Source organism: Thunnus maccoyii, chromosome 6 (assembly GCF_910596095.1).
Source record: "Thunnus maccoyii chromosome 6, fThuMac1.1, whole genome shotgun sequence".
NCBI lineage: Eukaryota > Metazoa > Chordata > Actinopteri > Scombriformes > Scombridae > Thunnus > Thunnus maccoyii.
The window spans coordinates 18409310-18422522 of record NC_056538.1 but is presented as its reverse complement, the minus strand read 5'-3'; the positions used below and the strand labels follow the sequence as shown (position 1 = coordinate 18422522).

Here is a 13213-nt window from a genome sequence, read left to right as displayed (position 1 = left end):
GTGAGTTTTTCTGACATTTGAGCCTTGTCGCTGCCCGTAGTTAGAACCGTTGCCTAGAAACAGTTGCCAACAAATTACAGTACTGTTGTTCGCTAAAACATTCAAACGACAAGGTAGGTACAAATAAGTAGTTATAGACATTTTTAAATCGTAACATAGTTGCAGTTAATAAAATTGCGACTAGCTACTGCCATTTTCAAACATTTAATTTACGTTAGCTTATGTTCTTCAGAAAAACTTGGACTTCTCCTGGTCAGATATTCCCTAGCTGTCACAGCAGTATCCTAAAAACATGTCAGTGCCTTTCTCCAACAATCACCTGAGGGTCCCGAGGGGATTTGGTACCATCCTGGAAGGACTGGTTAGAGAAGTTTTACGAGACCAGCCTGATGACATTCCTAAATATGCTGCAGACTACTTCAGTATCCTTCTTAAACAAAGAGAAGGTAACTAGTAGCTTTATATCTGATAAAAAATGAAACGACATGCCATTAACTGCTGTCAGTGTCACTGCAGAAATAATTTTCTTATTTTTTCTTCTTTTTTGGCTCATAGATAGTGGCATGGACCCAGCTGAGTGGGCTGCCAAACTGGAAGATAGATTCTATAACAACCATGCATTCAAGGTTAGTTGGGTGCTAGATCAACCTATATAGTCTGTATATTGAAATAAATTTAACCTGCTACTGTCATCATACCTATAGCCTTAAATATCCACTCTGGTTTCTATGCTTTTGTGAGTTATTTACCATTACACTGTTGTTTTTGTTGTTATTTTTTCCAACAGGCTAGTCCTCAAAAAGAGCCTGCAACAGAGGTGACCTTTTCCAAGTGAGTCTCACCTTATGTGCTATCAACAGACGAGGACAGGGACAGGGTGGACTTGAGGGAAAGGATAGAGGAAAGTGACAAGTTAAGAAGAGATGAAAATAAAATATAATTTTTTTCATGTTGATTATTTAAATGTTTCAATATGAGTCATTTGGTATCAGGTATTCTGTAGATGTGGTTATGCTGTTTTTCTTATGTAGGAAAATTACTACATCAAATTGGGACAAGATATACAATCTTAATCATATACCTGCAATTATTGTAGTATATTAACTGAACACCTACACCTTCAATGAAGTTGGACATACATGCATTGTCCTAACCTCATGGGAGGTGTACTTTCTAAATGCTAGAAAATAATCATTATACATTTGTTAAAACACTGTGTTCCAATTTCCTTAGCAAATACATTAATTAATACTAATTTAGTTTACAATATGAATAGAACAGTCCAATGTCATGTCTCAATTTTTCAGACAAGTCAGTGAAAATAACCTCAAAAGCAAAAATACATTGTGGAGTAGAAAGGTAGCACAAAAAGTCAGATCACTATTGAAAGCTTTGTCAGGTTTACAGTGTTGAGGTTAAGAACGAAAGGCAGAACTACAAGACAAGAGACCACCAGCTGCAGTAAGACATTCACAGGTTCCTGATGAGCCAGAAGGGCATTGTATGACCTTGTATTGTTTTGAAGAAGCATCACATTTTATCACATAAATTTTCTCCACGTCATACTGAACATTTCTCACCTCAAGTCTTTCATTTTGACTGGGACTTTTTTAGAGAACAATCATATGAGTCCCAAACTGAAGATGAATCCAGTCATTCAGCAGAGGCCTCAGTTCTCTCCGCCACACAACCTAATGTCTCTGAAGAGGTTGATTTAACTGAAAGTACAGTGGGAGAAGAAAAACAAAACATTACAGAGAAACACATTATTTCAGTGGGAGAGGGACTTTCACAAGAAGAATCAATCAACAGACTCCCAGTTGCAGATGTACAGTCAGATGAACTGAGTGAGACAGAGGAGAAGAAAGATCCAACAATAACTGCACTTGATCAAGTTGAGGAGGCAGCTAACGAAAAAAATAACAGCTCTGTTCCAGACCAAGGTATACCTCCGTCTGAGTTTGAGACCACTGACTTGTCGTCATTCGGTGGGATTTCAAATGTAGAAGTGTGTGCACAGGAGCTGAGTACTGCAGAAGATGAGAGAGGTGAAAAATTTCATAAAGAAAAGACTTTAGCTGATGATACAGAGGTTGGAGAGGGAGAGGAGGGCACTGAAGTTGAAGTACCAGTGGAAGTCTTTCCGTATTCTGGGCTCGCTGACGTAAACGTGTGTGCTACAGAACTCGGAGAAACTGAGAAAACAGTGGAAGAAACCACGGTCGATGCTGAAGAAACTTTCGCACAGTCATCACTACCTCAATCTGAAACACTTGCGGGTAATCAACAAGAAGCTGAAGATCAGGCAGATAAAACAATGGAGGAGGAAGGAACCAAGACTGAGGCTTCTTCTGGGGAAACACATGAAACTTTAGCTTGTATAGAGGGCAGTTTGGACAGCAATGCTATACCAAAGGAAAACTCTTTGGTTGAAATTAGCTTTGAAGATGTTCCAGAGGCTCAGCAGATTACTGAGATTGGGGAGAAACAGCCAGTAGACGAGGGTTCAGAAGAAGTTTTACACTCCGAGATGTCAGAGATGCGGAAACATGAAGAGTCCAGTGAGGTTGCTGCAGTGGTGACAGACCAAAATATATCTGGTACACAAGACCTTGATGAACCTGAAATGGAGGGAGTACTAAAGGAAATTAACACCGAAAGGGAGGAAATGGAAAGTCAGCAGGAGGCATCTAATATCATGAAGGAAAAGGTGGATGCAAATGACTCTGATTTAAATGATAGTGATGATGATGATGATGATGATGATGATGATGATGATGAGAAGGGAGAAGGTGTTAAAAACATCATATCCTCACATCGGCCCACCACTGAGGCAGAAAAAGAGAGCCCAGAGGATGAAACCAATCATAAAATCGAGGATAATGAGAAGATAAGTGGAGACGAATCTGACCAGAATGAGGATTCAGAAAAACAGACAAAGTCAAATGACCCTGTCATCAAAGAAGATGAGACGGCAGACACAGCTGGAGAAGACACAGAAGGTCATAGTGAGATGAAGGATAAAGAAATTAATGATGGCGATGCGGAAAATGATTCATCACAAGTAACCCAGCCAAATATATCAAAAGCTGAAATGGAGGCAGAGAGTGAAACTTTACAGCCAAGTGCACAACATCTACCAGAGGAGAATGAAGAGAGAACGCTCGTAGAGTCGCAGCCAGAGGACAGAGAGGAAGAAAAGGAGGTCACATCAGAGAAGGCAACGTCAGAAGCAGAGGAAGATGTGGAAGAAGGAAAAAATGAATCCGAAGCACAAGAGAGGAGTGATGCAGTGTGCATCAGCCCCACTCAAAGTGCAGATCAGGCGGCTGCTGACCAACAAGGAGAGCAGAGTCTGAAGCCACATGAGTCTGAAGAGGACACAGCAGAGCCTGAGGGCCAGAGAAGTGACAAGGTAATGTTTGATGAACCTTCTCAATAAAGAATATTAAAGATCCCATTTTACGTCATATCTACCTACACCTTTTTATGTGATGTGAAGAAAATACCCTAGATATTTTATCATTTATGGCCATAACTTTTATGATTTTAATTTAGTAGAGGCTCGCCACATCTCTACAGCCTCCACATTCATCAGCATAATAAAATGTTAAATGTTCACAGAGTCTTAGACAGAGGTGTCTTTTGTTAGGCTACACTCTGCTGTGCTCCCATTTCTGTTTCAGGTAGCCTATATACATAAACTTTTCAAGGACGAGTCTGATCAACAGTGACCCTCACTTTTTTTCTCCCCTGGACTCACTAGGGGTAGGTTATTGAAAATATCTCCAAAATAGTTCATTTTCTGGATGACGTTGTTCTGATAAACTTTGAATGTCATCGAGGCGGCCATGATCAAAATCATCTCAACCAAAAATGTACGGAAATTAGACCTTTGGAGTCAGTTTTAGCATATTCTGTCTCAGTTTTTGAGATGCTGTTTGAGGCGTTTGCTCAGCCGCATGGTCATAAAACTGTAATACGGTGCTTTTGTTAGCGCCAGATCCACTCTCCTCCTGGGAGCCACGGCAGCCTCCGCAAATTGAAACTTGATTCAGTAATCTATCATCATGAAAGACAGACTGAGCAATGTGTCTTGTGAATTAGGCCTTTAACATTTTACTGCAGTTAGCCCTGTCTGATTTGTCTGGACCCAACAAGGCTCCAAACACGGAGGGAGTGTAGGAAGCGGCACTAAGAATGTTACCATGGTAACCCCTCACTATCCTGCTCTCTCTTAGTGTCGTCATGGAATTAATAGGAGATGGTGATGCTGATAGTTGCTAGGCACCATCTGTATCAGTAATCTACCTTTAATAGCAGTTTCTAAAAGACTGATAAAGCACAGTAAAACAGCATTTTCTGTATTTTTTATTTAAAGTGCTATTTATATGTATTCTGTTGCAGAATTTATTTCAGCTGAAACAGAACTACCACAAATACAAATATATACCTGTACACTATATAGGCCATCTATTCTAGAAGTGACCTATCTGCTCTAGTCTTTTTTCATTTAAATTTTTATGCCTTTATTTCACTGTTTTCAAGTGCCCACAAAGATGTTTCTATGCTCTAATCATCTTAGGTTAACATGTAGTGGATTCAGCTAATATGAGCAGTCCAACTATGTAATGATTGATTACAGTAAATTTAATTACTCAGTAGTTGTCATTCCTACAAATTAACAAAGTGAAATGATTGATAAACAAGTCATCTTAGTGAAATTAGGCGTGAGGATAAGTTAACATATTGTCTGAATGGTTAGTAAACCAGCAGGAGAGTGTTAATGTCAGAGATATAACTCAGATAAATGGATGTTTTCTGTTTCTCTCCCTCTCCGTCTTGTCTCTGAGGCTGGCAGAGGAGTGTGGGCGGCCATACCAGCTGGGATCAGAGGGATGGAGAGGGCTGTTAGCTCGCTCTGCCTCTAATAAATTTATAACACCTCGTAGTGTAAAACAGTCCAAGATGCTTACACTCTTTTATTTTTCACCCTATTAGTAGAATTTGAAAGTCAGCAATTATTGTTTCATGACCATCTGGCTTTTACATAGTATTTCTATGTTAGTCATTTGTTTTTATTTGTGGAGTTTATTGTTGCAACACTGCAAACTTGTGAATTTTTTTTTTATGCTCAGTGCATGTGGTAGTCACTTTGTGTTCATATTTAATACCCAGACTAAATACTTCCATTATTTTCTCTTGTGTCAGTATTGTCAAACTTTACATTATTGCATTAGCATCTGTCAGTTACTTTTCTTAAGTCTTCAGACTGTGCTCAGTGTATGTTGAGAAATAAGGTCTGTTAAAGGTCTATAACAGTAAAAAATGTGAACACAGTAGGTCATCAACCTTAATGAGACTGAAAAGATGGAACACACGCTGTCATGTTTGTAGGAGGTCTCTCGTTCCCTCCCTCCCTCTTTCTCTCTTCCTCTCTCTGACTGTATGTCTCTCTCTCACTCTGTGCGTGAGCGGGTGTTACTGAACATACAGTGATTGTTAGTAAGAGCCAGTGAGGCATCTGTATTATACCAGAGACTCATTTAAAGAGAGCTTCCTTGGTCCAACTAGAAATCGAGGCATACTAGGCATACAAGTCATACTAGGTCAGCTCACCTGAAGACTGAAGTCATCTCTGAGAGTAAGACATGGACTGTCACAATGTAAGTAGAAGCTTCAGATTAACTTTCTTAATTTAATAGATGTAATTTTTTCAATTTTTTTCCCACTGATCAGTTTTGTAGGTAGATGCACATACAGTTGGGTAATACACTTTGTTAGTTACTGATGGTATTTAAAAGTGTTTGGTTTCCCACAAACTACATCCTGCTATGTGTGTGTTATTGTTTATAGACCTTTTCTAGAGGGAAATTTACTACACTAACCAAGTGTATATTTATGACTCACGAATGATTAATTTTTCACAGAGAAGCTAACATAGAAACTCCTTGTTTAATTATGAATCAGTTTTCATGTTCCTTTCATCATACTGTAAGTGGGTAATATTGCACAAGATTTGCATCAGAATATTTAAAATCAATCTTTGTAAGGACTGTGAGGCAGTAGCCACAATAAAAGACCCCTGAGGTGTATAGACAGCAAATTCCAGTCCTGCATCTCTGCAAAAGAGCTGGATGCTGGCTTGTCTGTGAGCAGTCAGACAGAGAGGCTAATGAATGCTGCCTGAACAGGTGGGTGGTCACACTCCTACACTGGAGGGGTTTCACTGGAGACATGATGCACGGCTTCACCGAGGTAGTGGGATGACAGTAGGCTCGTTCTGTGGGCTGCCTTTGTGTGAAATGTCAATCTGTTTCCATAAGCAATGCACGGGGTGTAGAATTTGGATTGGTGTTTACATAACTTGTCGACAGTCTTGGTGCTATTCCACTGACCCTTTACGACGAGCCAGAATTTCTCTTCCGCCCACCCCATGTTTCCTTTGGGACAGTGGATGCTGGACTTCCAATGTGACCGAATAAGCTGCTGGTGTTGACTGCAGCAGCATTTTCGCTGGGTCATCTTTTTCAGCCCAGTTTGCAGAGCAAGTTACCCTTGAAAGAAATTTTAAACCTCACTATTTTTCAACCACACCCTTAGTTTCTTTTAAATCATAAATCTTCCTCTAGCTAAGGATATATTCTCAAAGAGGTAGCAGTGCTTTTCACTGTCTCTTAATAGTATATGAAGATTTCTTTGTGTAATAAACAATGATCTTATAATCATTGGCCATTGATCAGTTTGGAAATCCATGTGTCTGATAAATATACAGAACCTTTTCCATGTTCCATCCAAAACAACACAGCAAACAATGTTAATTCATTACAAAATAGGCTGACTCAGACATGTTTTTGCCAGCAGAGTGTTATACAGTATATGACAAGAGGAGAAAGGGAGAGAAAATGGGAGGCAAAGTGGGTTATTGACCTCCTGAGTGCACCATTGAAGTCACGGAATAAGGGAGAGACACTCAGCAACAAGCGCACAACCCTCACTGTCAAAAAAGAAAGTGCTGTAGCACATACAGTTAACTTTACAAAATATAGTGTAGCAGTCTGTTAAAGATGATATTTTCTTGCCAGTGTTCCAGGAAGAAAACATCCTCATTTGATCACGTAATATGCTGTCCTACTGTGGTAAACCACTATTTTTTTGGTCCTCTCACCAGGAGGAGTGTAGCCGGCCCCAGGAGGAGGAGGACATCATGGACATCCCCCTGGATGACCCCGAGGCCAACAGGGCTGCTGCCAAGATCCAGGCTGGCTTCCGTGGTCACATGACCCGTAAGAAGATGAAGCCGGAGGACAAAGCAGAGGGGGAGGAGGTGAGCAGCACTGGGGATGTGCTCAACGGCAGCCAGGGGGACACAGGTCAGTGGTGTAGAACCACGGGATAAGACTAGGTCACATAATGCTGTTAAAGAGGGCATTATGGCTAGTGACGTTAAGGATGGTAACAGAGTCTCTTATCAGGAGCTGAAACTACAGTAGGTAATATGAGGTAAGTGATGGAGGTTGAGTATAAGTTGCATCTTTGACCATAAACAGAGTCTTGTGAGACACGGAGTTTAAAGCAAGTCAAGATTCAAAATAATGTTAGGTATAATTCAAATGAAAGTATGTTCTGCATGTTGTTGGTAGAGCATTAGTTGTCATTTTAAGATGTTAGAAAATTTTGTGACCTTTTCCCGGAGCACAGAACACACAGCACGCATTGATTTGCCATTTTACATAGTAGAAAAAGAAACCATTTAATAGCTATACATAATTAAATGTACTTATTAGAGCCCCTTATGAGTTACCCTATATGTGATTAATGCAGTACATAACTGAGTGACTCATTTAATTACCCCATAGAGTCTCCAGCAGCAACAGATGATTGAATCTTTCAATTACTTCTTTTGTTAAAGGGTTATAAATGAATCTGCTTGTAGATGTGCTGTTAATCGCTAGAAGAGAAGAATAATTAGAGTTAATTCTACAGGGAAACAGTCACATTACAGTCTCACAACTCACAACAAGTTTTTTTTACTAGTCAAAAATGCTTTCTCCCGAGGACATAAACTATTCCAACAGAGGGTTGAGCTTTGATTTTATGCTTATGCAAACATCTCCACAAAGCTAAAATGCTGTCATTTCAGTACAGCTATAAATAAAACTCATAGGACTCATAACCACACATTTACATCAGATATCCACTCAAATCAGATTTTTTTTTTCTTAAACATGAACCAGAACTAGGTTCTTTTGAGAATCAAGAGAAAACTTTAGACCTTCCAGCCCTCAAAATTTCACCTTTTCCTGTAAGACAAAGCAGCATTTTCTTTGGGGATGTGGCTGACACAAGGGATCTACGTCAATGATTCTCTCTAACCCAGTTGCTGGCTGCCTTGCAATCCTCATGTAGGAGATATATTTATAGCTCCAGGTGCATTCGGTATATGCTTCAGAGGGCCAAGCAGAATTAATGGACCTGTCGGATTGGAACCAAGCATCCCGAGCACCTCCCACTGGGGGAGACCCCTTTTTGCAACAGAAGTGGATTTTTGAGTTCATTGGTTATGTTAGCCATCACCTCTCACAGATAATCAAGTTCTCAGCATCACACAATGATGTAAAACTCTGAAAGTAAATTCTAAAAATGTATATTTGCATAACGGTAAGCTTTCACCTCCTTTGAAAATGAATTCTCCTTAAGTAGCAACTTAATACCAATACCATCAAGTGTTTTTTTTTCTTTCTTTTTTTACAATAGATCCACCCACAAGTAACCTTAAAAATTACCTTGACGACAAGAGCGTATACAGAAGCTGTTCTTTCCAGGCTCTGCAGTGCTTAACTCCACCTTGCCTATTTCTGTTTTTAGAGACAGGAGGATCGGGGGCAGTAGAGAGAGACGACACATCTGTGCCAGAGCAGTGACGCCCCTGTCCTGACCTGGATGAAGAGAAAAGAGGGGAAACAAGGTAGCAAGAGAGATGGCTGGCATAAGCTGGCTAGGCTGGCTTTTAGGCACACCTTTTTACCCCAGGAGTCATTTTCCTTTCAACACAAATTAGCAGTAGAAAATGAACAGACAGTTTTGAGGGTGTGTTATGTGTATTTTGTAAACTTTAACACTTCTAACTCTGCATGTCCAGCAGTCTCATCAGTACGGATGTCTTTGACCCAGAATTTGCAACTCACTGCATGTACTTGTGAAACTTCTGGTAGTGTGCTAGTTTTTAGATGATGATCTGTGAATGTGAAAATGAATGTCCTCTAAATGCTAAACAGGGCCTATTTCGGATGGATCAGTTCATACCATCTGTGTGTAAAACCTTGTATGCATCAGCTTTACACTTTGCGTAATTAGTGGCTTTAATGTTATTTTGCATTGTTTTTTGATGTGCTTGTATCATGACTATTATTTACCTATTTGACTTGCTTACAAAAATGATTAAACGTCAAAAACATCAAAAGAGAAGTAGCTATGTATGTTCTATTCATTCTAAGTTATCTTATTCAGATTGCAAATACATGATTATCTTTTTGATCACATGACAAATAAGTTCTCTTTTCACCTTATCGAGCATTTTCTATAAATCTGATCTTCCAGAACAGTGAGCATGCAGTAATTACACTTTTTTTTTTTTCCAGATGCATCTGGTACAGCTTTATCTTATGAGACATAGATTCAATATGCTCTGTTGTTGTGTTGGTGGGTTTGACTTTTGTTAAATCAGGTGTATGAAATTCCATTGTAAGATTTTGCAGAGCCTTCATGCTTGAAAAGTACCCTGCTGAACTTTGCTGTAGAGTCATGGCATTACACTAATAAATCCACCTTAAATATATGGTGAAATGTCTCTTTTAAACTTTATTAATTCAACATAAGGATCTTTTTTTTTCAAACAGTACCTTCTATGTCACCTGTCACCTCCACCTCTGTTTCTAAATTAGGTGGTAAAGTTGAGGTTTTTCTATTTTACGATATTACAGTAGCCAAACTTGCTCATTTTTCACTGCAACATAAGTGGGGGCTGCTAATTGGCGACAGCAGGTTTCCATGAAGCTGAAACAATGTGTTGTCTCCCGTGTGGCTCTCTTAAACAAGGAATTTCATAAATAATTCATAAACATAATGCTATGCATTTGTAATATTTACAACTGCCAGTAACACTTGACAAATTAAGTTTTTACCAATAATAATAGCTATTAAATGGCCATTTAGATCATTTGATTGCTTACAGTTGCAAAGCCTGTATGCATGAAGCTATAAAATGCATCCATGGTGTCAACAGGTGCATTTTCATAAACACCCACGCCATCGAGTGATGTGTGTACATGTTGAATGTTTTCCAATACACGGCCTACCTTTATTGCAATATGGCTTTTTAAATCACAAAAGAATAACATCATTTCTGCTTCATTTGCAGAGGCAGTCTTGTTCACTTTATGAGAAACAGGCTAGAGCATCTTCAGTCTCCCAGTGCTCCCACTCAGCCCACCCACACACATCTGAGCCATACAGCACTCTGCACAAACTCATACTGCACATGCATTCACACACAGGAAAAACACAACCCATACTTTAGTGCACAGATCCCACTCAAGTCACTCACTCTAACTCTTGTGCACACATGCACACAGACATGGGATGTTGGTTGTGACACCAGCTGTAGAGATAGGACAACCAACATGAGTGTCAGTGGTTTTGCAGAGTGCAAAGCACTTCCTTCTCAGGCTGACATCCCTCCTCCGCCACACTTTTATACACATCCTCTATGGGTTTTATATGGACCTATTCTCTCTTTTCTCCTACTCAGTCCCAGAGGTGCCATGGCCATGTTCTCCTGTCTCTTTAATGACTGTGGGTGAACAATCAATATTATGCACACCTCCAAACATAGCACAACACCCACTTGGTGCTGTAGATTGAATTCTGAGAATAAGGGAAAAGACAGGTTTTCAAAAATGAGCCTGAAAAGTGTGTTGGTTCAGGTCTTAAATAGATCCTCATATGTGTCATGTGAGCACATTTGTGAAGCACAAGGTAGCCTGTTAAATGTACCATAGTGAAGCAGAGAATTATAGTTCAGCCCCCTCCTTTTTTTTGTGACTTGTTAAGTTGAACATGGACTATTTCAGGAGAAGATCATCTGAAAGATCTGCTTGGTTAGTTTGTTCTCTTTCTCAGACAGCTTGTCAGTGAGGAAAGATCTCTCTACTCTCCTGGGTGGTAATTAGAGATGTATAAGCCAAGACAAACAACAGGGGGCGCAATTATCTGCTTTCCAGTGGTTATTCCTGTGGTCTCACCATCTTAAAAGATACAGTATTTTTTATTACTAAGGTTACACAACTTGGTAGAGATGAAATGTGTAGTCTTTAATGCCACAGCTGTAAAAACAACACCATCAGTGACACCATAAAATCAAGGATTTACATTCAGAAGATGTTATATCAGCTTCACATTGTAGCCTAAAGATACATTTTTGTCACATCTTGATTGCATCCATATACTTGTAAACCTGCACTGTGGGAGCCACACAGGATGACATCAGTCTTGTTATGGGCTAAATGTGACAATCATTCCTGTCATAATACATGTACACAGGCCCCCGTCTGCACTCCCTCTCTCTTCCTCTATTGACTGGAAAGTGTCCCCCTTGATTTAGAGTGTGTTAGAAGATGAGAGGAAGAGGGAGGTGCTGCTCTTACCGAGGGCAGAGGTGGAGGGGAGAGGTTCAGCTTTGATGGCCGACTACACAGGAGTCCTGGGAGAGTGGCAGCTGTTCCCACATTCCTGGAGCTTTCTATCAACCGTGCTTCCTCCTCTGCATAAAACCTCCCTTTGTAGTCAAACAAAATGCTCAGAAGAAAAAAAAACTCATAACAAAAGACTGCTTTCCTTAAGTGGGAGAGATGACTTATAATGCAATTGACTCATCAGAGAGTACAAGCTAATGCTTTTATCTTCACAACACAGTACAAATGACTGATGTGGCAAATGCGGATTTTACACACACGTCATTTCTAAAATAATTAATGGTGACAGTCTAGGCATGTGGGACCTTTGAAGCTAGTGGTAGATTGGCAGTCAGGAGATATATCTGTAGCAATAAAGTTAACTAAATCAACTCAACATAGTGTATTTTGACTCTTCATTCAGTCTTCCTGTCTTATTCTTGAAGAGCATGTTTTACTTTCATTTTACACCTTTTGACCCGTGTGTTTCACTGTTTTTTCACATGCATAGTGAATATTAAAAGGTCAGTAAAAAAAAAGAGCAAATGTGTTGCAATAAAAGCCACAACTTCACAAAACACTGTTTTTGGCAGCTTCACTTTAGAAGGAGTGTTTGCCTCTAATTTCTCCATCAGTTCACTGTCTTAATGTAGCTGCTACGCCACCTAGAGGACAAAGTAGGTATAACATCTTTCCTTTAATTTGTTTCCTCTTATTTGTTGCTTTTATTATCATGCAGCTTTCATACAGGGACAGTAACGTGCACTACACACCTGACAGGTACTGACTGTACTGTCTAGCAGCAAAATGCTTCAAGGCTATATGTGTGGGTCAACAGCAGGGTTGGTTGCCAAGTGACAAATTGTGAGTTTATTGAGAGGCTCCAGTCCAGAGAGGAGTTTGCACAATGTGACAAAGGTGGGCCAAAGAGGGGGGAAGTGAGTTGTTTTTCAAACTCAGACATTTGAGGGTTTTAAGTGGGCTCCTCTTAGAGCCACTGTTTTGGTTGAAGTATATTAGCTCTTCCCAGCAGGAATTTCTGCAAAGTAGCTCAACTCATGATTGCAACTCCTTATTACTTATAGCAAGAGTATGCTTAGAGTGTAAAAAAGAAAGCATTTATTTTACAGGAAGCTTTAAGAAAGAAACAGACACTTTAAGATAAATAATTGCCCAAAAAAGCAAACACTATTTTTCTTTGAGCTGCTTTTTTGAAAGGGCAATGTGGCATGGAAGAGAGGAGCTCATCTACACTATGTCTCTGTCTCACATGGACACACACACACACAAACACACACACACAGTTGGCTGTTGTTGGCTCTGACTGGGGTGCTGTGAGGAGAGTGGGGCTCAGTGTGACCAGGCAGAGGCCAGTGTTGCAGGCAGTCAGGCAGTGGCGAGAGTGTTGATTCGTAGAGACGTGCCCAGGGTGGATAAACCATGCTCACTAAGTGGGAGAAAGACTCTGCCCTAGACACAAG

General features: G+C 40.0%; 2 protein-coding genes across 3 annotated transcripts; both read left to right on the top strand.

Annotated features, from left to right (window-relative positions):
- Positions 1–11: 11 nt before the first annotated feature.
- LOC121898388 (protein starmaker-like) lies at positions 12–3768 on the top strand. The gene is made up of 6 exons (XM_042413412.1): positions 12–113; positions 233–446; positions 556–626; positions 788–831; positions 1615–3415; positions 3687–3768. Exons 2-6 carry the CDS (start codon positions 293–295, stop codon positions 3732–3734), a joined length of 2118 nt encoding a protein of 705 aa, XP_042269346.1. The 5' UTR covers positions 12–113; positions 233–292; the 3' UTR covers positions 3735–3768.
- Positions 3769–3774: 6 nt separating this feature from the next.
- Positions 3775–9838, top strand: LOC121898390 (neurogranin-like). Of its 2 annotated transcripts, none has more exons than XM_042413417.1 (3): positions 3775–5666; positions 7172–7327; positions 8869–9838. In XM_042413417.1, the coding sequence occupies exons 1-3, from the start codon at positions 5652–5654 to the stop codon at positions 8890–8892; spliced, it is 195 nt and encodes a 64-aa protein (XP_042269351.1). In that variant the 5' UTR covers positions 3775–5651; the 3' UTR covers positions 8893–9838. The 2 variants fall into 2 exon arrangements, with proteins under 2 accessions (XP_042269351.1, XP_042269350.1); XM_042413416.1 differs by having other exon boundaries at positions 7172–7373.
- The last annotated feature ends 3375 nt before the right edge of the window (positions 9839–13213 follow it).